The sequence below is a fragment of the Panonychus citri genome, unplaced genomic scaffold (assembly GCF_014898815.1).
Source record: "Panonychus citri isolate SS breed McGregor unplaced genomic scaffold, ASM1489881v1 Contig00001, whole genome shotgun sequence".
NCBI lineage: Eukaryota > Metazoa > Arthropoda > Arachnida > Trombidiformes > Tetranychidae > Panonychus > Panonychus citri.
In genome coordinates, this window is record NW_026515406.1 from 248,949 (window position 1) to 273,572 (window position 24,624).

Genomic DNA, 24,624 nt, shown 5'->3' on the forward strand with positions numbered 1-24,624 from the left:
CTTATTTGAAAAAGGTTAAAGGGTGATTAGGGTTAGTTCATCTGAGGTAGTTAATTAAAGTATTTTAAAGGGAATTAATTTGATCTTAACAATAGAACACTAAAGACACTAAGAACACTAGCTTGAGTTTCTCAAGCTGGTGACTATTTAAGGTATTCAATTGTATCAGCTGATCTAATTATTGAGGGATGATTTCATAATTACAAATAACAAAGGCTAATCCCCTTACAGAGCCCCTTTCTTGACGGAAATATGGGGTTCGAAAATGGACTAAGTGGAATTGACTCCTTCTGGTGTTAATTATTCTTGGTCCAAATGTCTCCTTGTTTCCGTGTTTGGATGCCTTTGTCCCAAATATTGAGTATCTTTCCAATTTCTTTTTAGAATTATTGGTTTATTAATGTTTCCTTTGAATTTGTAAAATCGTTCCATTTGTATATCTGAATAAGGTGGTCTGAGTTGAACACTTTGGAACTCGCATAATTGATCTTCATTGAAGGATGGAGTCATTCTCCATCCTCTCATTACCGGTTTTCTCAATTGATACGGCCAATCTCCAAGAATTTCCATGATATTTGCTATCAATCGGGCCATTTGTGAATTGATCGGATATTTGATTCTCGGTAATGGGTTCATGAATTGAACATCATTTTGACACATATTATAACTTTCTTCGAACTCTTCATAGTCGATTAGGTAGGCCAATAACGTAAAACCAGCATCCACAAAAGGTGAATGACATCCTTCTTGAATTACGATTCCAAATAACGCAAAGGTTATAAATCGCAATGATAATTGTTCAACGTTATCTTTACAGTTATAATAACAATTTACATCTCGTATCTTTGGTTGTATAATCGACCAGTCGTGTAAGTCGAAACCCAATGACACAAAATCAGTATGACCTGATGCCATTATGATACGATCATATCGAACAAGTATTTTGATTATTTCTTTTCGAATCACTTCCCACGGTTTACATCCTTGAGTTACTTTGTATTCGACTCCATGAAACATTGTATTCATGTCGAAGATTGAGTCTTTTGGATAACGTACGAGCGAATTGTAGACAATATTTGCTTGAGAGTCCAAAATTGAAATCCAAATAGGTAATGCTTGGTTACCTTTGAGCGTTTTAACAATACACTTTTCCACGTCCATTGAACACACTTTAACTCCTTCATCATTCAGTTTCTTCCAATTCATGAAGATTCGTTGTCGGTGGATGTTGTCTCTCATGTTAAAGACATTGTGTTTATTTGAATTTTCTCTCAAAAACTTTTCTGTTAATTCATTTCTTCTAATATCTTGTCCACGCAATTTTCCTTCTTTTGTTCTTTTCTCTTGTTGTCTACGATTTCTAATTCTTTGTTTTCTTTGCTTGGGTGTAAGACTTTTATCAGCTCTGATCTCTTCCTCTGAAATTTTAATTTTCTCTTTTGATCTAATTGGTCTTAATTTTGGATCTAATTCCAATTTGATTTCAGGATTCACAAAGGAATAGTCGATGTATGATGATGAAGATGGAGTAGCTCCATCTTCCAAATCAATCAATCTTCCAGTTGTTGCCATACGAGCGGCAACGGCTGATGGTGAGAAGTCATCTTTTTCACTTATTGTTGGTGGAATCACAATTACACTTCTCACTGAACTTGTTTCTTTTTCTTTTTCTTTGGTGGTCTCGTCAATTTCCATGATTTCTTGACTTGATTGTTTCTCTTGACTTGATCCACTCTTTTCATCGAAGTCCGAATAAATTAATTGATCACTTGAAGCATATAAAACTTCAACTCCTTCCGTTCGGTTTGTTGCTGATAGAGGAGCTCTATCACTACAACGGGACGTTGATGGCATTTCCTCTGATACTAATCCAATTTTGATAATCTTGTTGTTATTTGGATTATCTGGATCGATGATTCTTTTCTCAGCGGTAAAACCACATTTCGGAATAAAGGCTTCGACATTTTGAATCATCAATCTATTATCAAAAGCATCAGCAAACTCTTCTTGTTTTCGAATAGATGTTTCACTGATTCCAATTTCTGAATTTCATTTCCTTCTCTTTCCATCTCTTTCTTTAGAAAGAAGAAGTAATTCAACAATGAGATCACTTTATAATGGTCACTTTTACAATCGACTAAATGAGTCAACATTTTGTAATAAGGTCCAAACTCTTCGCACTCGTATGATCTACATTTTACAATGAGTTTACTCATCATTGTTGTCTCATCACTGTTCAAATTTCCAATCTTTGTCAAGGTCGAAGGCTCACATCTAATACACATAAAGTGTTTACCCTCTAAATCGTCCATATCTGGAGTCCAATTGCCTTTCAATTTGTGACTGAGACAATACAATAAGATGGTACAACCTCTACAATAATAAGATTTACATTCAGTACATTTGAATGGTTGAATTGGAACGTGGTTGCAGAATCTGCACCCCAACGTTACCAAGGTTGTAATTGCGGTCATATCGGGTTGTTCATGTAATACAAGACCCGGTTTGAAATATTGAACGTTTACTTTTCCCCAATTGTTTCCAAATGTTCTCAATAGTTTATCTTCAACCAACATGTGAATGTTGTTCTCATCCATTTTCCAAACTCGTTCATTCATGTCCATGGTTTTTTCTTTGAGTTTACTTGGTTTTTCTTTTAATTTGATGAATAGATTGAGATGGAGTTTCTCCGATCTCGATTATCTTTAAATTTAATTAGATAGAGAGACTCTTTCTAATCAGCTTTTGGTTGACTTCCGGAAACACTTGAATATGCGGTAATTTGATGTTAAGAATTTTTGTTTTAAAGGCACAATTTGATGTAAAAGAAAAGAGTTGGAGTGTCTCCACCTCTTTAATAGAATAACTGGATTTGTTTAATTAACATAAAAAGATTCAATTAATTAAGAGACTTAATCAATTTGATTTAATTTGAGAATAAATTAAAAGAATACTAATTATACGGAAGCACAATGTTAACTGAAGCATGTGAGGGAAAATAGAATTTGATTTTGTTCTCTTCTCCTCTGCGCATGATCGTTTCCATGGTGATAATTTTGACGCTAAATTCAATTAGATTTTCTTTGTTAATTGTTGATTACTAATTGTTCGGATAGAGTTTCTCTATCCGTAGTAATTAAGTTTTTAATTGATTAAAATTTTAATTACTAAGGGTTAATTAAATTGTAATTGATTGTAATTGTTTGAATGATTCAAACAATTATGATGAGGTTAAAATTTGAATGTATGAGTTAGTAAAATTAATTAAGTGAGTTAATTAGATTGAGTGTCTCAATCTAATTAATTGATGATTATTAAAATGACCAATTCGATTAATTTGTCATTTTCTTCTTGTTCTTGTGACCATTGTATGTGTCACTTCATTCACAATTTTCTTTGACCCTTTTGGTCTTCCTGGTTTTCTTTTCACTTCTTGACCAATTTGTTCATTAGTGTTTTCTTCTGTTGAAATGGCTTCGAATTCATTCTCATTTCGCTCCATTACATTTTCTCTTTCAACTTGGTCAGTTGTTTCATTTGTAATTGATGAAGTTGCTTCATCGATTACAATATCCTCAGCTATTTGATCCTTCACAATTTGTTGTTCATAGTTTTCAATCTGAGTTGAATTCGGTGAGAAGAACTGTTCTGATGCTGATGATGATTCTTTGTTCTGTTGGTCCTTTTCTAATGATGAAGTAGCTTCATCCTCAGAAACAATTGTTTCTTCATCTTCTTCCAGGTAATTTGATTTGTGTTTATCACTTTCTTTTCACTTTCTAAATCACTTTCACTATCTTCCTCCGCTTGATTTTCCTTTTTGCTGGAGGAGATGAAGTAGCTTCATCTCTATCGATTGGATGTCTTTTGAGGAGTAACTTGTACCTCAGGTTCTTTACACACAATGAGTTTGATTCTATCATAATTCAAAGTTTTCACTTGACCTGTATAGATGTTTACCAATTTGCTGCGATTCCATTGGCTCGATTACAATGTATTTCCCAATGAAATTTTTCTTCGAAACTTTTGATCCACTTGTATATGGAATCGGTTTAATTTTACCAAGTCTCCACGTTGATACTTAGGTTGAACTAATGTCTTATTTCTCCTCTGTTGACTCCACTGCCAATTTTTCGATCTTTTCTTTTACTTTTCTTACTTTTCGATTTCATTCTCCTTGTACATTGGACTGATTTCTAATTTATTATGAATCGAGGTTCTCGGTTCGTAATTAAATAGAAGTTGGAATGGCGATTTTCCCAAATTTGATTTGATTGATGCATTGTAACTGAATACTAATGCTTGAAGATTCTCATCCCATGCAGATTCTTTTTCGGTGAACATTCTGATTCTAGTTTTGATGATTCCATTTAATCTCTCAACTAAACCATTGGTCTGCGGGTGATAAACTGTTGAATTTACTAATTGTATTCCTTTTCCGCTGCGAACTCTTGAATTTCTTTTTGTAAAATTCGTTCCATTATCACTTTGAATTATCTCTGGATCACCAAATGTATCGGCGATGTTTCAGAAAGGAAACAACATCTTTCGCTGTTCCTCTTTAAAGGCTTTTGCAATTCCATATCGTGTTGTTACATCAATTGCAACTAAACAATATCGATTTCCAGATCTCGACGCTGGAAAAGGTCCAATCATGTCGATCTGAATTCTATCGAACGGTTTATCCGGCACTTTCATTGCTCTTGCTTTACCTTCCTTGATTGTTTTCGATTTGTACTCTTGACATTTCTCACATCCTGCGATTTTCTGTTGAATGATATCCTTCATGTTCGGAAACCAGAAATCTAATTCTATTTTCGCCATCGTTGGTTTGTATCCAAAATGTCCTGCGGTTATCGAATTGTGATATTGTTCGAAAACTTTGTTGATTAATGAATCAGGAAGATAATAAACATAACTTTTATCTCCTTTTATCTTATACAAAATTCCTTCACGAACTTCATATTGTCTCTTTTGTCTTCCTTGTTCCAATTCTTCCTTAATCATTTTCACTCTCGAATCGTTGTTTTGGTGAATTGCTAATTCCGATTGGTTTTCTTTTTGAATTCTCGCTGTTTTACATGAACAAATGAAATTTTGAGCTTGAATACGATCAAGATGATCGAATTCACGGATTAGATTTAACTTGTATAATCTTGTTTCTTGATTAATTATTTCTTTTTCTTCCTCAAGTTCCATATCTTCTTTCTCTTCTCTTTCTTCTTCTTCTTCTTCTTGAGATGGAGTATCTCCATCTTTAATTAAATTAAGATAACGGTCGAAATGATTATCTTCTAATTCTCCTTCTTTTCGATGAGCCCATTCATTGGAACGTGAGATACAATCTGAAGGATGTAATTCTCCTTTCAAATATTCGATGTCGAAATCGAATTCAGCTAAATCGGATTGCCAACGCATTATCCTGGTGACTTTGAATCTTTTCTTCTTTAGCTCACATAGAGCATGATGATCGGTAACGACAATAAATTTCTTATGTCGAAGAAAATGAGCAAATTTTTGACAAGCATATACAACTGCAGCACATTCTTTTTCTGTGGTTGTATATGAATATTGATACTTTTTCAATTTGCATCCAAAGAAATAGATTGGATTCCAAATTCCATCCTGATCTTTCTGAGTTAGTACACCTCCAATTGCGACTGCTGAGGCATCGACCAATAATTTCGTTTCTCTATCAGGGTAAAAATGAGTTAACATGCATCTTTCTGTCAATGCTTTCTTTAAATTTAACCATGATTCTAAGTATTTTCCTTGAACGGTAACTGGAACTCCTTTGTATCTGTTTTTAACGAGCTCTTGTAATGGTGCGGCAATAGCGGCAAAATTTTTGATGAATCTTGAAAAATAATTGAAGATTCCAAGATGTGATCTTATTTGTGATTGTGATGTCGGAGGATTAAGTTTCTTAATCCTCTCGATTTTCTTTGGATCAGGTTGGACTGTTTTCCCTGAAACTAAGTGACCTAAGCAAACGAACTTTGTCACTCCTGCTTGTAGTTTCTCGACACGATTTTTGAATCCATAGACTCTCAATGCGGCCATTACTCTTCTTGTATTTTCACATAGTTGATCAATTGTTTTACCATAAACGACAATATCATCGAAATATCCAAAACAACATGTATATCTTAATTCTCCAAGAATTTTACTAATCACTTCGATGAAATAGGATGGCGCATCCGCCAATCCCATTGGTAATCTCTTGTAACGATAACATCCATCTTCAGTTACGAAACTGGTTTTGTCTCTTTCCTCTTCGGGAATTTCCAATTGGTAATAGCCTTGAGCTAAATCCAATGTTGTAAAAAACTTGTTTCCTTTCAATTGATTTATCGCTTCATCGATATTTGGAACTGGAAATTGTCTTTTATTGATGAGCTTATTAATCTCGATATAAGATGTAACCATTCTCCATGAACCATCAGGTTTCGGAACGACGAAGGCTGGAGCACCTCCACCCACGTCAGAATCCTCGATTATCCCGTTCTCTTTGAACTCACTGATTATTTTTCTCATTTCTTGTTTCATCTTCTCACTGGATCTAAATGGTTTTGTTTTGGTATCGCTTTATCTCAAATATCGCTTTTAAATTTTGTAATTTCTGGAACACATCCCAAATCGAATTTATGAGTTGAGAAAGAAGCTTTCTCCTCAATCAATAGTTGATGAATTTTCTTTATCTTCCTCAGGTAATTCTGGGTTGATTTGCTGGTATAACTTTGCTTCAATATTGTTAATGTTTTCAGGTAGATCGATTGTCATTTCTTTAAACTCTTCAACAACTGAAATCATTGCTGGAAATTCGAGTGGATACTCATTCTTTACAAACTTCACTGTATTGATTTTTGGCTTTTCGTTTAACAGATTCTCTGATTGTTTAACTTTAAATAATTTCTTTAAATCATAATTACCATCATACCATTTGTTTAACATCCTTTCGATGTCTTCAATCTCGGGTTTTTCAATGACTAATTTGTATTCAGTATCTGAATCAAATTGTCTCAATTCATAGGGTCTTTGTGGTCCTTTGGCTTTGATGATTAACTCGGTATACTTAATCACATTTTCACCAAGGATGATATCATTTGAAAGATCTTTAATCACATACGCAGCTAATAGAGTTGATTCATTTCCTTTATGAACTCTGAGAGGTATGAATGAATTACACTGAACTGGAGCTGAATTGATTGCTTGAAATTTCAAGTCATAAGGATAAGCAAGAAAACCTAATTTGCTTGCAACACTTTGATTAATCAATGTTGTACATGCTCCTGTATCAATTAAACCTCTTATTGTATTCACACAATTGTTTGCGATTATCACATCAATCATCGGATGTCTTTGATCGTCTCTATTAGAATTTGTAGTATTAAACACTTTAGCTGTATGGATGAAGTGACCTTCATCCTTACTAGCTGGATTTTCACAATCAAAATAACTAACATTATTTCCCCTTTGATTTGAATTGAATCGTTGATTTGAGTTTGTTGTTGAACTTGCACTTGAATTTGGTGATGATGACGGTGATGAGGTTGGTGGTGAATTGTTTAATGGTTGATTTGTAACACTGTTGTTATCGGTGGAAGAGTAACTCTTTCGCCGATCGTTTCCATCTTTGTACCAACATTTATCTTCATAATGAGTGTTCGATTTACACTTTGAACACCACTTATTTCTTGTGTTTCTATTTTGTTGATTTGCTTGACTTGAAGATTCATTTGATCCTCTTTGATAGCCATTTGATTGTCTACCTCTACCTTGGTATCCATTTCTCTCTCCTTGTTTTTCATTTGACTTTGAAGAAATTTTTATCTTTTGCCAATAGCCAAAAATTTTTCTTTTTACCATTTCTGTTTCCAATTCGGTGACTTCTGGTATAATCTCATTTTGTAATTCTCTTGGGAGAGCCAATAATAGGGTTAGAGCTTTAATTTTATCATCACTTTGAGGATAAATTACTTTTAACGAGCTTTCAATTCTCTTGATGAACTCATTCGGATCTTCTCCATTGTTGTATCTTTTTTGTGTTAGCGTAAATAACGCTTGTGTAACGCTCGAGGCTGTTACTGTTGATTTTAACATCTTCGCTTTCCATTCCTCATATCTTAAGAATGGCGAAGTGTGATTGAGTGACTCAGTCACATTTCGAATTTCCCCTTCTAGCAACACCGTTATGTGGTCTTTCCACGTTTCTCTTGTCGGGTCAATGATTCTCAGATCATATTCCGCGCTTTCAATGAATTCTGCGAATGTTGTCTCTTTATGAGGGAATTTTCTTTTATTCAGTCTATCACGAGCCAATTGAGCAGGAAGCGATAGCTGTCTCGGCATTTCGAACGGTTGTTGAATCGATAAATTGTTGAATCTCGATAGTGTTGAATATTTGTTAGCCAACAATGTAGCTTGAGCTCTATTAATTCCAAGCTCTTTTAAATGTTCACAATTATACGATCCCAACTCTTCAATTGTTCTAATACCATTTTCCAATAATGTACCAAGGGTTAGAAAATTTGCACCATTCTTTCTTAATTCTATTCCATCTTCCCATTTAAATCTGATATCTCTCGTAATATCGATTGTCGTAGGTATCTCTTCATTTTGATAAATGTATTGAACGGCATGAGCTTCAAGTAACTCTTTCTTCAACATTTCATCATTTTTACTATTAATCTTTGTTATACCCCATTGACCTGCCAACTCCATTAATTGTTGTCGATTAAGTTCCTTAATCATCAATCTTTGATCTATTGGCTGTCGTATTGGCGATGACGTAAGATTATCTTGTATTTCGGTCATTTTCTTTTCTTTCTTTAAACGCTTTTTTCTTTTGTAGAATTTTCTTTAATTCTTTTCCTTGGCTTTTCAGTCGATGAAGTAACTTCAATCTACTGTTTCTTTTGTTGAGTGTTTTAGTTTTAGGTTTATTATTGATGAAGATTTTCCTAATTCGCACAGGTGACCTTCAGAAATTAAGATTGTGACTAATTTGAGATAGAGTAACTCTGATCTCAAATGGTTCTAATGAAGTAAAGAAAACCCTTTACTTAGCACAGTGTCAATCACTAGTCCAGATACTGATGGAGTAGCTCCGTCAATATTTAAACAACTGGTGATTATTGGGTACCACAATTAATATCAATTCAATCACTTATGATAGCGAAGACATCTCCACCATTTGTTAGGGAATATAAGGACACAAGTAAGATCGTATCGAGTGAATTGAATTTTATTAAACACTGAAATTATCAGAACTTTCAAAGGTATCACAATTGACGGTTAATTTTATTGAAGGGTAACTTATTTGAAAAAGGTTAAAGGGTGATTAGGGTTAGTTCATCTGAGGTAGTTAATTAAAGTATTTTAAAGGGAATTAATTTGATCTTAACAATAGAACACTAAAGACACTAAGAACACTAGCTTGAGTTTCTCAAGCTGGTGACTATTTAAGGTATTCAATTGTATCAGCTGATCTAATTATTGAGGGATGATTTCATAATTACAAATAACAAAGGCTAATCCCCTTACATTAATCAAATTAAATTGAATGAAAACTTTAATTATCATGACAATTTAATTGTTTACTTTACTTTTAACTTTTACTTTCTTTTGATATTTGATTTTGATTTAAACCTTTAGTATAATGAGATAGATTGAGTAAATAAGATTAGTTGATATTTAAAAGAAAAAGTTAATTGTAAATCATGTTGACGTTGATTATTGTGATTACAGCTTAATTACAATGAGAGCACATGAATTAAATTAACAACAATTAACAAACAAGAAAACAGGTAAAAAGAAATGAATAAAAAAAAACAATGAAGGTTAAGTCTGATGATGATTTTTCCCCTTTTACAATCAATACTTGTTACAATATTAATAACATTTAATTGTGATTAAGATGATAATTATTATCATGATTGTTATCCAATTGACTTTTCCTCTCTTTGTTTAATTTCATAATGATTAACGGTAAATGATTAGATTATGAAAAAAGTTCCTAAACCTGGAATTAGTTGATTTCCAGGTGAAAATGTCAAGGCACAAATACCTCAAGGCCTCAAAGTTAATAAAACTATTATCACAATTTGTTTTGTTTAATTTGATATCCTAATTAAATAATTAACTAATTTTATCTCTGATTGTGTTCCTATGCTCCTGGTGGTGATGGTTAAGGTATCAAAGCGGTCACAATTAGGATAAACATTAAATGTTATTGTTAATGTTCAATTATCAATTGATAGACTAATTAAATGTTCTCATTTGTTTAACTTAATGTATTGTACTTGTTATCGAGTTCATGTTGATAACATTTTCACTTGGAACATGGTGATCAGGATAATTAGTGGAAGATAATTAAAAGAGAATCAACATTTTTACGATCATCATTTTCTTAGTGTTTCTCTGCTTTTCGTTTGTTAATTGTCGTTCTATGATAATTTACAGAAATATGATTTTCCCTTACCAGCTGATTAATCTGTAAATGAATATCATCATCATCATCATCCTGATTATTGAATTGTTGGTGAGTGGGTGTGAGATTTAACAGTTAAATCGATGACGTTTATCCATAATCACTATTTGCTCCAGTTGCTTCTGTAAATGTCAATTGTTATAAAGAAAGAGAAAAAGAAAGAGAGATAATGTTAGATCGTTGTTGACACAGTTTCGATCAGTGAAAGTCTTTATCATCAGCAATTTCTTTCATATTTCCAATTGGTATTATTATTTTCCATCAGCGCGACAATTAAGTTGTTGACAGCCAAATGACGATAATAACCAGAGAAAGGGAAAAGGAAACAGAGACTGATCAACTAACGTCAATCGAAATTCATTTTTCTCGTTTACGTTATTAAACAATCACTTACGTATTTAATCATCGACTTAATCGTTTACTTTTCTATCCTCGAATAAAACAAAAACAATCCTTTCTTTTTTCACTTCGTTGGGGTTTTTTTTTCTGTCTTATTATCTATCTTAATTATCCCTCCACAGGTAAGGGATGATTAGTTGATTAAAGAGAAGCAAAAAATCATCTATGAAACAATTTATCGCGATCTATTGTCGAAACGACCTCGACCATCAACAGTAATTATAAACGAAAATTTAATCCAAACCAAAGTAACGATTGTGTGTGGAGTAAATGAGTTATCCCAACTATTGAGTTCTAATGGTGAAAGAGCAGAAAAAGGTAATTGTATTAGTGAAAGATAATAAATAATAATAATGATCATGTAATAAGAGCTTATTGAGAGAGTATGTTGCTTAAGAGAGTCAAAGATAATCAAAGTTTTTTTTTGTTCACCAAAAAGGTTCAATCACAACAAATAATAGTTCAGGAAAAAAAAATAACATTTCTAACCTCGGATATATTAAATTTTGCTAATCTTTTCACCTTCATTTTTATCCTGATAATTGGGTGACCTTCATTGATGATTACTAATCCAATCTCATTGTCAAAATTGTTTTTCATTCACTTAGAAAAAAATCACTTTTGCTCCAAGTTGTAAAGAGTAATGTGGTTGTAGCGGTAGTTAGGTGGTTGTGATTATGATTGTTGTGTAGTAATGATGATGATAATAATATCTTTCCATCTAACACCATTAACGATTCTTTCATTTTATTTTCTTTCTCGTCTCTATTATCATTCTCATCCTCTTTTATCTTCATCTTGGTACGTGTATGTGTTACTTTGACTTATTGGGTTGATTTACTTGTTCCATCCTTCTTTAAATTTTTGATTGCTCGATATCTTGTTTAGTCTTTTGTTGTTATTGTGTGTGTGTGTGAGAGAGAGAGAGAGAGAGAGAGAGAGAGACACTCTCGTTGATATTGTTGACGAATGTGAACATAACTGATGAAGTTGATGATGAAGAGAAACAGTTTCGTGTGTGGTTGATGTATTCCTTTGATCGATTGTGAGTCTCGGTGTTCAGGATGATGTTGGTTGATTGCCAGGAAAAACCTTCACTGTTTGTGTGTGTAAATGAGAGAGAAAGAGAGAGAGAGGGAGAAAAGATAGTAGAAGAAAATCAATTGAGGCACCTCATCATCTATAATCTCATATCTCACTCATTCTCATCATCATTTCTCTCTCTCTCTCTAACTCTCCCTTTCCCTTGTTTGATAGGTTGTCGTTGTAATAGTGTACTGCAAAGAGTACAAACCTGGTACTTGTTAAGAAAAGGCAATTCCTTAAGAATCTAGGACAGTAACACTTAAATTTTTGTTTGTCACTTTTTTGCCTTCAAAAAAGAAAATAACAAAACAAAAATGTACCCAGAAAATTGAGATTATATCAAAAACAAACACGAAAACAACACCAATCAGCATAAAATAGCAATAGTCGAGTTCAATTGTGAGCGGAGAGAGAGAGAGAGAGTGATAGAGAGTTAGAATGAGAGTGAGAGTGATATAAGTTCAATCTTACTCATGAATACCGGATTAAAATAGAATTGAACCAAAATGTTAATGATGATGATGATGAAGAGACTGGTAGTGGTTAGGATGACGGTGGTAAACTTGTTATTATATATTAATAATAATAATGTAATAAGTACCAGTAGCAATAGTGTTAATGGTTGTAATAGTAGTAGAGGTAAATTGTGATAAAAGAATCTCCAAAAACAGGTTGTTAGATTAAAATTACATCGGGGATCCTTTTTTTTGGTTCTTCTTCATCTTCTCCTGGTTATATTTATATAAATACATCTCTAATAGCTGGTGAGAGGGGTTAGGTTATCATCTTGATTGTTTGGCTTTTTTTTTCTTTCTTTTCTCTCTTTGTTTTCTTTATATTTTCCTTCCTTCTTCCTCTTCTTTGCGTATAAATATATTTATACATTGCTGATTGTGAATGTCATCATCATTAGTAAACCACCACCAACATCACCATAAAATCCAAATCATTTGATTACGATGGAAAATTAATAAATTATCATCTCAAATTCCAGGTTAACGTTTTTCTTTCTTGATTTCCTTTATGTTGGTAACAGTTTCAATCACTTGATCCAAGAAAATAACGGGAACAGACAGTTACCTCTTCTTCTTTGTCTTCTTTAATGGTACCACTGGTTTCACCTTCTTTACAAGTTGATAATTGGTTGAGGGTTAATTGATTTTCGACCTAAAATAATAGAAAAATTAGAAAAGAAATTAAATTAATTTTAATCCAATTTCTTTTTCCACTTGTTACTTTGAGATTTGGTTCGGTGTAACTAGCGACATCTCTTGGAGAATTTTTCATTCTATTTGTTTGTTTGTTCTTTTTTTCTGTTGGAGGGAAAATGAACTCTAATTGATCCAATTGATTAAATTGATTATTTCGAAGTGAATTAAGTAATTTTTTTAATTTTTCGTAGAATTTTAATTTCGACTGAAGTGTAGGATAAGCTGAAGATCGTGGAGAAGATGAAGGCATGACGAAAATTAAAGTTCCATCCAGTGTTTCCTTTTGAAGGCCGAGAGGAAAATTTTTGGTTCCAGAGAAAATCTCATAAATTCCTATTATTAAATTAAATCAAATTAGGTAAGAATAAATTAATTTTCAATTCAAATTCAACAATCAATCGAATGATTGAAATGAAGAAGAAAAAAGAAAAAAGAAAACAAGACTAATCTAAATGTTGGTAACAAGTGATTTTCTTTTCTCTTTTTCATTCCTTTGTCTCTATCAATCTCTTACCTATTCCATTAAAAACTGCAACCTTAGGTTTGTATTGGATTAATTTACGACGTAATTGTATTGCTCCATTTTAATTTCTTCTTTACTTAGGTCAGATGAGCCACGAGTTGTTCTTTCAACAATATTAGTAAAACCAATACCATGGTCAACTAGTCTTTTATCATCTTTGAATGTTGCTGACCAATCAATTATACCTGAGGCATATAAACATGGCCAAAAGTGATTACCAACACCAGCATAATGATGACCATGATAAGCTGATGATAATCCAGGATTAATACCAATTATAACGCAATCAAGTCCTGGTTTTAGTGAATCTTCTAACTTTCTCTCCAATAATATACTCTCATCAACATCAAATCTGAATCGTTTAGATTTACCACCAGTGGAAAATGATGATGAAGCCATTTTCAAATTTCTCTCTAATACTTTACCATTTACCAGGTTATAAGGTCAATAGTACTTGCCTTATATATATTATGGTAAATAATAATAGTATTTATCTAACATAATACAATAAGAGATAATATAATATAATCTCTGTTTATACTATATTAATATACTAATGTAATAAGCATCAGCCTCTTGTCTTTCCCTCTCTCAAAAAGGATTTGATACACTGATGGAATATAACAAGAAAACTATCTATGGAAATGGTTTTTGGTGATAATCAAGAAGATGAGGAAACAAAAGAGCAAGAAACAAGAGTGAAAACAAACCAAAGTAATTTCATTTATAATAAACAACACCAAAAGTAACTGTAAACCCAAACTGTAAGTAGATTTTTAATCTTTCCCATTACTATTTCTATGTGTCGTTGTTGTTGTTGTTTTTGAGGGTGGGATGGTAATCTATAGCTTTAGGGGGTCTTTTCTTAATCCAGTTAATAGTGAGTGAGAGAGAGAGGTAGAGACATAGAACCTATGAGAAATTGTGAAAGAGAAAAACAAATCAATCAATAGAAATCAAATATTGTCATTTGTTGTTGGTTCCATCATCACATGTTATCATTTCTCTTTTAACTCAAACTTTTGACTTTCCAAATTTTCCAAATATTTTATCTCTCACACACTCACTTGCTCTGTGATTCTATTTTAATTAATCAACATTCAGTTGACAAATTAACAACGATTAAACTACCAGACAGTCTAATATAATTTAACCTTGATACAAATTCTTAATTCTAACTAGCTAACAATTGATTACCTTTGTAACAGTTTCTAAAATTACTTTTAATTGTTGATTGTGTAACTTGTTGTCTGTTTTTTCTTGACAGTTATGAGCGCACAATCAGCTGATTTTTTGTTGTAATCAAGCCTTAATCGGTAACATTTACAGTTGAAGGATACAAAAAGGTACATATCAAGAAAGAGGAGAGATTAAGAAGACACAGATTTAGACAATTACAACAGTAGAAAAGGGATTAAGATGAAGACAGAAGGGAAAAGTATGTAGGCAGATTTATCATGGAAGATGAAAAAGATTATGCTGAAAAGGAAAAGAAAGAATAAAAAAGATGATGATGATGATGATGATGAAAGAGAAAGATTTGAATGTCAGCCTGTGGAAAGTTATTAATGTGTTTTTGTTTCTCTGTTCGAGCAAATTATTCGAATACTTTTAATGTTCTAACTCGAAATTTTCTATTTTTTTATTCTTTCTGCTATTTTATCATATTCTTTAGAATTTCCATTTATTAAGATGATGAACGATAAATTTCTCTTTTTTTAATTACTCTCAATGAATGTACTATTATTGCAAAAGATTATATTTCCTAACGGAACTTTCATTTTCTTTTGAATAATAATTAATCTCTTTTCTTTTCCTCTCTTTCAGATGATTTTCTTTGAATATTCTTTGTTATTTCATGAGTAACAGAATCGTTTCCATGTTTCGTTTAATCAACTCATCGCCATGTTGATCATGAAATTCAATTAATAACCTTTCGTACTTGTCAACTTACACGTTGTTTTGGAAGGTGACAGTTTCAAAATGAGAGAGAGAGAGAGATAAGTGATGATTGTGTAACTTGTTTACAATTAAAGCGAGTGAGCAAATTGTTTCTCGCTTTTTTCGACACTAATTAATTTGTACATCAATTGAAAGTAATTCGAAGGTAATATTTTCGAAATTTTTTCTCTCATCAAAAGTAGTAAACAAAATTCCAATATATTAATATTATTCTCTTCATCTTCTTTCATTTACAGATTAATATTCTTTCTGGAACTTTTCTGTTTATGCTCCATGAATGGACTCATCGACCAACAGAAGTTGTAACTTTCGAGTTGAAACTTGATCGCTAAATAATTAGATGAGAATTATTAATAATTTATGGTGAGAATATTTTTTTCTCTTCTACTATCAAGTTTTTTTCTAATTCCTTTTGCAAGATCTTCTTCTTTGTCAATAGTAACAATTTGTTTCAATTTTTTCTTTCATCAAATTTAGTATCATCATCAAATAATCTTCATCATTATAACTCAATCAAATTAATCACCTTTTAATTCCAACCATTATTATACTTTAGAATGATGATTAAAATGTTGAAAACCGTTATTTTTGTTATAATGAAACAATGATAAATTAACAGGGATTATAAACTGTATTACATGGATAATGATGATAATTAAATAATCAAGAGGTAGTTATGATAATATACTAAACGTGCACTTCCCAAGTTGGATAATGTAACAATTACAATGAGAGAGAGAAAAAAACAAAAAATAGTTACATAAATTGTTTACAATTACGGTAACACTTTAGGTTTGCTCTGTTTTCTTTTACTCTCTACTCTTCTCATTAATCAAATTAACAACGATTTGTTTACTAATTAAGAGGAAAATGAAATTTGTTTTTGCCGAATTTTCTAAACTTATTCTCATTATCGTAAATGTCGTAAACAAAATACCAATGATATTAAATAACTTTTTCTTACTCATTTCTTACAGAGCGATTATGGAAATCAATTGAAAATAAGATCATCAAACAACAACAACAACTACTCAATGAAAAGTTAAGGTGATGACCTGATTGTTTGTAAGCAGATAAACAAAATTGAAGGCAACGGAAACTATTGATATTATTGATACATTGTGAAAGTAAAAGGAAAGATGAAGAGAGAGAGAGATGATAACTACTGTATGATGCTCCCCTTGTACTTCCGGGAAGAGAGGAAGGTTACAGGGGCTCTCCTCTATTTTTTTCCCACTTCGGCAGGAGCCAAATTAGGCCTTGTGAGCGATGTAAAGAAAGCAAAAAAGTGTCAATGAAACTCAATGATTAATGTGAATTTTGTCAATTATTGAACATCTTCACAAGAATCAGGAAAGAGAAAGCTCTCTCTCTCTCTCTCTCTCTCTCTTTCATCGTTCTCATTATTTCATCTTTATCATCATCATAAGCAGCTCACTAGCTCTTTACTCAATCAACATCATTATTTCATCATCATTATCATACTATTATATTTAGTTAATTTACTATCTCATTGTTTAGTAGTAGTAGAAAAAAATTAATGGTTGTTTTTTTTTCTTGTTGATTGTAAAATCTCATCTAATTTTTTTTTTGTTATATTATTAATACAACAACATCATTAGTCATTTGACAATGAAAAATTTAGGCCTGCGTTCATAAAGAAACAAAATTAGTTTAATTATATTCTAGTGAAAAGTTAGTTAACTATTAGAATCATTAACTATTGCGAGGATTGTTTGTTTTTCATGTTACTGATTGTTGGTGATGATGATGTTGATTATGACGATGGTTAAATCATATTTCCCTTGTAAATGAATTCTTCTTTATACTAATTAATTTTATCTTCACTTATTTTTCCTCTCACGCGCTTCATCATCTCATAGTTTTCCATCTTTTCAGGCCTTCTTATTTTTCTTCCATAACAACATAGTAATTGACTCTTCATCTTAATTCAAAGTTAATCAACATTCCAACGGGAATCATCTTAGGCTTTTCTCTCCACCAACCCAATAAAACGCATTTTTCCAAGACTTGGTTACATTTTTGTCGCAATTAGATGATTCCATCATCTTCATCTCCATCCTCATCATTATCCTCAGTAATCATAGAGAAACTGTTTCTTTTTTATATCAACTTCAAAGGAGAGAAACATTAATCTCTCTCTCTCTCTCTCTCTCTCTCTCTCTCTCTCTAACCTTTTCTTAATTTTGTTTTAAATATAATTTTAATTCTTAACTCTAGGAGTACAATTTATCAAGGGATAACACTTAAAGATTAAGATGATAACTTGGGAACAGAGGATTAATGGTGGAAATGATGATGATCTCTTTTCCAGTAAAACTTTTATCATCTCTCTCCAACTTTTGTCGACTGTTGAAAATATCGTTTAGTCAACTATTCATGGTTACTCTTGATCATATGTTTAGATGATGTTCCTGATTACATCAACAGAACATTTTTCATCATCTCTTTGTACTTAAATTAATTGCTGTTGACCCGTCAAACAAATTATCATCCCACCTCATCCTCATCCTCATCATCATCATCATCATCTAATCTTATTCATTCTGTTTCTGTCCATTAGCAACAATTAATTAACATTTTCTTCCTTCTGTTTAATTTTTACAACCCAAAGGAACCTCAATAGTTAAAGGTCACAATTAATTGTTCCATTGATGGTTTACCCCAACTGAACAACAATTTAAACCAACAACGAGAAGGAAAAAAGAGACCAGAAGCCTTCTGATCATGTTAATCATCATCAGCATCTTTTCTCTTCATCTTTAAACATTTAAACTTGGATAACTCAATTTAGAAATTACAACAATTAATCATTTCCATCATTAAGCTTCTTGTTTTAACAGAAAATTTATATTTCTCACCATTTTTTTTGACAATTTCTAAAATATTAAGTAACAAGAAATCAAAAAATCTGAATGAACTTAAGTGTATTGATTGTTTCATTAACAATTAGATAATTACATTGAAAATATTGAAGTGGGAAAATTAGTAATAACAATCAGATGGAAAATTAATCATTATTATTAATCATCTTTACCTTTATTATTTATCAATATAAAAGGCGATTGTTATAAATATAGAAACAGATTCAAGTAAAAATCATCTTGTTATTAAATAATTAGAATGATTAGAAAATTAATATTTCCTAATAACAATTAACTTTGAATTTCATTAAAATTGAATTCGAGGTTAGTTTATCTGGAATACGATAGATGGCGTTTCGACTCGACAATTTACTTAACAATCGAGAGGGAAACGTGTTTACCTGTGTACCCTGAATTTTTTTGTTTTATTTCGTGAAAATAATAATAGTTAATTATATTAAGTGCTCTAAAATTGAATAACAAGGTCGTAGAAATACCCTAAAAAAAGGTAAGAAAGTTAAAGAATAAAAAATAACACAAAAAATATATAAAAAGACTGAGCCACGTTGCTCTTCATCTTTTTCCGTTAACAATATAGAACGTTTAGTTCAAAATTTAAAATTTCCCTTTGGGAGTAAATACTTACATTTAATTTTTTAATTTTTCAATTTATTTTCTTTTCTGTTGACTTGTTAGAAATGGATAATTTTGATATTGATAAGTTTGTGAGAAAAATAAATCTTAAGATTCCGACAAGGAAAGACTGGACAAGCTCGATTGCAGCCATTCCAGTAAAGGATTTGCTTGACCTTATTAGTAATATCGTAATCGTGTTTAATGAACAAGAAAAAGGTGTAATCTCAGTAAAGAAAACAGTTTTACAGAAAATGAGTCACATCGTAACCTACGCCAAGGAAAGTGTAGACACATTGAATCTCACTGATGAAGAGAAAGTTATGATTCAATCAATACCGAAGGAAATGACTATTTGCATACCTGCTATCTTATCAAGAGAGGGCAAATCAAATGCAAGCTACGCAAGTTCAACAGCATCAACTTCGGTTAAAGAAGGTGAATCTTTAAACATAAAAAACCCAATTATAATAGAAGAAGAGACAGTTATTCCAGTTGTAAACAATCCCGAAACAAAAGAAAATCCCAATCCAGTCGCTGGAAAAAGTGACGACATGGTTGAAGAAGAACAAGTAATAAATAAAATGGTAACGCTCATTGAGAAAATGGATGAAGAAGAAATTGAGGAAGAATCGGGAGATTATCAAGAAGATGAAACGTCAGGAGAAAACAAACAGTTGAAAGGGAAATTTGGATCAGTTGATTTATACTCAGAAAACATCAAGGTTCGATTGGATAATGTGAGAGAGGTCAAGAGGGTGTTCCACCGAGTGGAAGATAGAACGATGCCAACATCATGGAAATGGTAAGGAAACTAATATTCGTGATGAATACGCCTTCGAATCGCTGAACTCACCGGAACAGATATCACCCAAAATCAAAAAAAAATAATAGAGGGGTTCATCACAATGGGGGTCGCCCAATCATTGGAATATTTCACTGAAGGAGACGGCTTGTTCGTTGGAGTTGGTTCATTCAACATGAGTGCATTTGGGTGTACATTGAGGTCTGAATGGGACAATTGCCTGATAGTGATTCGGGCTCAATTGGTGTTCATGAAGGAGGAGGAGGAAGATCATGTTTTAATATTACCAGAAAAGTTGCAATTATCAATCAATTCAAAATCGACCTATGTTAACGATGCATTTGCGATAATCAACAAGTATGGGAAGAAAAATTTGCGATGGACCTACGGCAATTATATTGAATACAAATTCACCCCAAGAAGAATAACAAAGCAAATAATTGGATGGCTGTCGACCAAGAGATGGAAAGAAATTAGACTTGAGATCAGAGCAAGAATTTGCAAATGGTTGCGAGATGAAAACGATGTCATTGCTACAATCATGAACAACATCGAGTGTTATACGAATGAATATGGTTATTTAGGACAAACACACTATTGCCAATTGATGAACATTTTATCCAAGAAGACAGTTAACCTCAACAATTTCAATTGCTGTCCCAACGATCAAAGACATCACCCGTTCACCTGTTCGGAAACTTTAAATGCAGCGCTAATAGAACAAGACACTAATTATAAATTTACAAGAAATTTCAAAATTAATCTATCAAATATTGATGATTTTATATTAGCAGTTAATATTGTAATATCGGCCTCAGGGGCAATAAGAAATTCCTTTGTTTTATTCCTGTAATCCTATCCAATCTCCCCTCCCCTTGTACGGTTGTCACTGCCGGAAACGATGAATTCCAATTCATCGAAGCCTCCCCTGAGGCCGCTGTTGAAGCTTAAAAGTAAAGAGAGGGAAACGTGTTTACCTGTGTACCCTGAATTTTTTTGTTTTATTTCGTGAAAATAATAATAGTTAATTATATTAAGTGCTCTAAAATTGAATAACAAGGTCGTAGAAATACCCTAAAAAAAGGTAAGAAAGTTAAAGAATAAAAAATAACACAAAAAATATATAAAAGACTGAGCCACGTTGTTTTCATCTTTTCCGTTAACAATATAGAACGTTTAGTTCAAAATTTAAAATTTCCTTGGGAGTAAATACTTATTTAATTTTTAATTTTCAATTTATTTTCTTTTCTGACTTGTTAGAAATGGATAATTTTGATATTGATAAGTTTGTGAGAAAATAAATCTTAAGATTCCGACAAGGAAAGACTGGACAAGCTCGATTGCAGCCATTCCAGTAAAGGATTTGCTTGACCTTATTAGTAATATCGTAATCGTGTTTAATGAACAAGAAAAAGGTGTAATCTCAGTAAAGAAAACAGTTTTACAGAAAATGAGTCACATCGTAACCTACGCCAAGGAAAGTGTAGACACATTGAATCTCACTGATGAAGAGAAAGTTATGATTCAATCAATACCGAAGGAAATGACTATTTGCATACCTGCTATCTTATCAAGAGAGGGCAAATCAAATGCAAGCTACGCAAGTTCAACAGCATCAACTTCGGTTAAAGAAGGTGAATCTTTAAACATAAAAAACCCAATTATAATAGAAGAAGAGACAGTTATTCCAGTTGTAAACAATCCCGAAACAAAAGAAAATCCCAATCCAGTCGCTGGAAAAAGTGACGACATGGTTGAAGAACAAGTAATAAATAAAATGGTAACGCTCATTGAGAAAATGGATGAAGAAGAAATTGAGGAAGAATCGGGAGATTATCAAGAAGATGAAACGTCAGGAGAAAACAAACAGTTGAAAGGGAAATTTGGATCAGTTGATTTATACTCAGAAAACATCAAGGTTCGATTGGATAATGTGAGAGAGGTCAAGAGGGTGTTCCACCGAGGAAGATAGAACGATGCCAACATCATGGAAATGGTAAAACTAATATTCGTGATGAATACGCCTTCGAATCGCTGAACTCACCGAACAGATATCCAAAATCAAAAAAAATAATAGAGGGGTTCATCACAATGGGGGTCGCCCAATCATTGGAATATTTCACTGAAGGAGACGGCTTGTTCGTTGGAGTTGGTTCATTCAACATGAGTGCATTTGGGTGTACATTGAGGTCTGAATGGGACAATTGCCTGATAGTGATTCGGGCTCAATTGGTGTTCATGAAGGAGGAGGAGGAAGATCATGTTTTAATATTACCAGAAAAGTTGCAATTATCAATCAATTCAAAATCGACCTATGTTAACGATGCATTTGCGATAATCAACAAGTATGGGAAGAAAAATTTGCGATGGACCTACGGCAATTATATTGAATACAAATTCACCCCAAGAAGAATAACAAAGCAAATAATTGGATGGCTGTCGACCAAGAGATGGAAAGAAGAAATTAGACTTGAGATCAGAGCAAGAATTTGCAAATGGTTGCGAGATGAAAACGATGTCATTGCTACAATCATGAACAACATCGAGTGTTATACGAATGAATATGGTTATTTAGGACAAACACACTATTGCCAATTGATGAACATTTTATCCAAGAAGACAGTTAACCTCAACAATTTCAATTGCTGTCCCAACGATCAAAGACATCACCCGTTCACCTGTTCGGAAACTTTAAATGCAGCGCTAATAGAACAAGACACTAATTATAAATTTACAAGAAATTTCAAAATTAATCTATCAAATATTGATGATTTTATATTAGCAGTTAATATTGTAATATCGGCCTCAGGGGCAATAAGAAATTCCTTTGTTTTATTCCTGTAATCCTATCCAATCTCCCCTCCCCTTGTACGGTTGTCACTGCCGGAAACGATGAATTCCAATTCATCGAAGCCTCCCCTGAGGCCGCTGTTGAAGCTTAAAAGTAAAGAGAGGGAAACGTGTTTACCTGTGTACCCTGAATTTTTTTGTTTTATTTCGTGAAAATAATAATAGTTAATTATATTAAGTGCTCTAAAATTGAATAACAAGGTCGTAGAAATACCCTAAAAAAAGGTAAGAAAGTTAAAGAATAAAAAATAACACAAAAAATATATAAAAAGACTGAGCCACGTTGCTCTTCATCTTTTTCCGTTAACAATATAGAACGTTTAGTTCAAAATTTAAAATTTCCCTTTGGGAGTAAATACTTACATTTAATTTTTTAATTTTTCAATTTATTTTCTTTTCTGTTGACTTGTTAGAAATGGATAATTTTGATATTGATAAGTTTGTGAGAAAATAAATCTTAAGATTCCGACAAGGAAAGACTGGACAAGCTCGATTGCAGCCATTCCAAAGGATTTGCTTGACCTTATTAGTAATATCGTAATCGTGTTTAATGAACAAGAAAAAGGTGTAATCTCAGTAAAGAAAACAGTTTTACAGAAAATGAGTCACATCGTAACCTACGCCAAGGAAAGTGTAGACACATTGAATCTCACTGATGAAGAGAAAGTTATGATTCAATCAATACCTAAGGAAATGACTATTTGCATACCTGCTATCTTATCAAGAGAGGGCAAATCAAATGCAAGCTACGCAAGTTCAACAGCATCAACTTCGGTTAAAGAAGGTGAATCTTTAAACATAAAAAACCCAATTATAATAGAAGAAGAGACAGTTATTCCAGTTGTAAACAATCCCGAAACAAAAGAAAATCCCAATCCAGTTGCTGGAAAAAGTGACGACATGGTTGAAGAAGAACAAGTAATAAATAAAATGGTAACGCTCATTGAGAAAATGGATGAAGAAGAAATGGAGGAAGAATCGGGAGATTATCAAGAAGATGAAACGTCAGGAGAAAACAAACAGTTGAAAAGGAAATTTGGATCAGTTGATTTATACTCAGAAAACATCAAGGTTCGATTGGATAATGTGAGAAAAATCAAGAAAGTTTTCCACCGAGTGGAAGATAAACCGATACCAACATCATGGCGACCATGGTCATCATCTTTAATGGAACCTCTAATTGTGGTTACTCATCCTAATATTCCGCCTCTAAAATTATGGCAAGAAATATCTCAAGCGTTACGATCTAATGCCCTTGAAGCATTTCCAGCTCGAATTATCAAGGGTAAAGATGCCATCAGAGTAATTTGTTCTGATTTACATGACTTACAATTAGCACGATCGACACTCTCGAGATGGAATAAAGATATTGTCATCAAAAATCCTGGTTGCTACGATCCCAAGGTCAAACTGAACAAATTGCCATTAAACATTGAAACAGATGCTGAAGCGGTCACACTGGTAGATCAGATCATGATTCAAAATGGAGCTGGTGGCAAAGGAAATTGGTCCTTTGTCACAAAATTTAACATGAGAACAATCAACAAAACGGATGTTGTTATAAATATAACACCTCGAATAAGAGATTTTATTCAGGAAAGGAGAGGAAAATTTTTCTTCAATTTTAAACAAATATCGGTTACAGATTTTTTTCATGTGAGATTTTGCCATAGATGTTTTTCATATGAACATTCAGCTAAAATGTGTAAAAATCAAGCACTGTGCCAATATTGTACTGGCTCTCATGATGGAAAAACTTGTGGTGTTCGATTCAATAG

The 24,624-nt window shown here is 32.4% G+C and overlaps 1 protein-coding gene and 1 long non-coding RNA gene across 3 annotated transcripts; one reads left to right on the plus strand and one right to left on the minus strand.

The window, feature by feature from the left end:
* Window positions 1-11,803: 11,803 nt before the first annotated feature.
* On the minus strand, window positions 11,804-14,454 carry LOC128385520 (G/T mismatch-specific thymine DNA glycosylase-like). Its single transcript, XM_053344396.1, is given in 5 exon segments — window positions 11,804-11,988; window positions 12,449-13,144; window positions 13,214-13,521; window positions 13,703-13,771; window positions 13,774-14,454. Coding segments are annotated over 4 exon segments (843 nt in total). The 5' UTR covers window positions 14,111-14,454; the 3' UTR covers window positions 11,804-11,988; window positions 12,449-13,015.
* LOC128385551 (uncharacterized) lies at window positions 14,045-19,066 on the plus strand. 2 transcript variants are annotated; one of them, XR_008324801.1, is made up of 6 exons: window positions 14,045-14,184; window positions 14,311-14,475; window positions 15,539-15,818; window positions 15,910-16,036; window positions 16,651-17,771; window positions 17,915-19,066. It is a non-coding gene; the product is annotated as an uncharacterized LOC128385551 (long non-coding RNA). The 2 variants fall into 2 exon arrangements; XR_008324800.1 differs by having other exon boundaries at window positions 14,046-14,184; window positions 14,284-14,475; window positions 17,915-19,065.
* The last annotated feature ends 5,558 nt before the right edge of the window (window positions 19,067-24,624 follow it).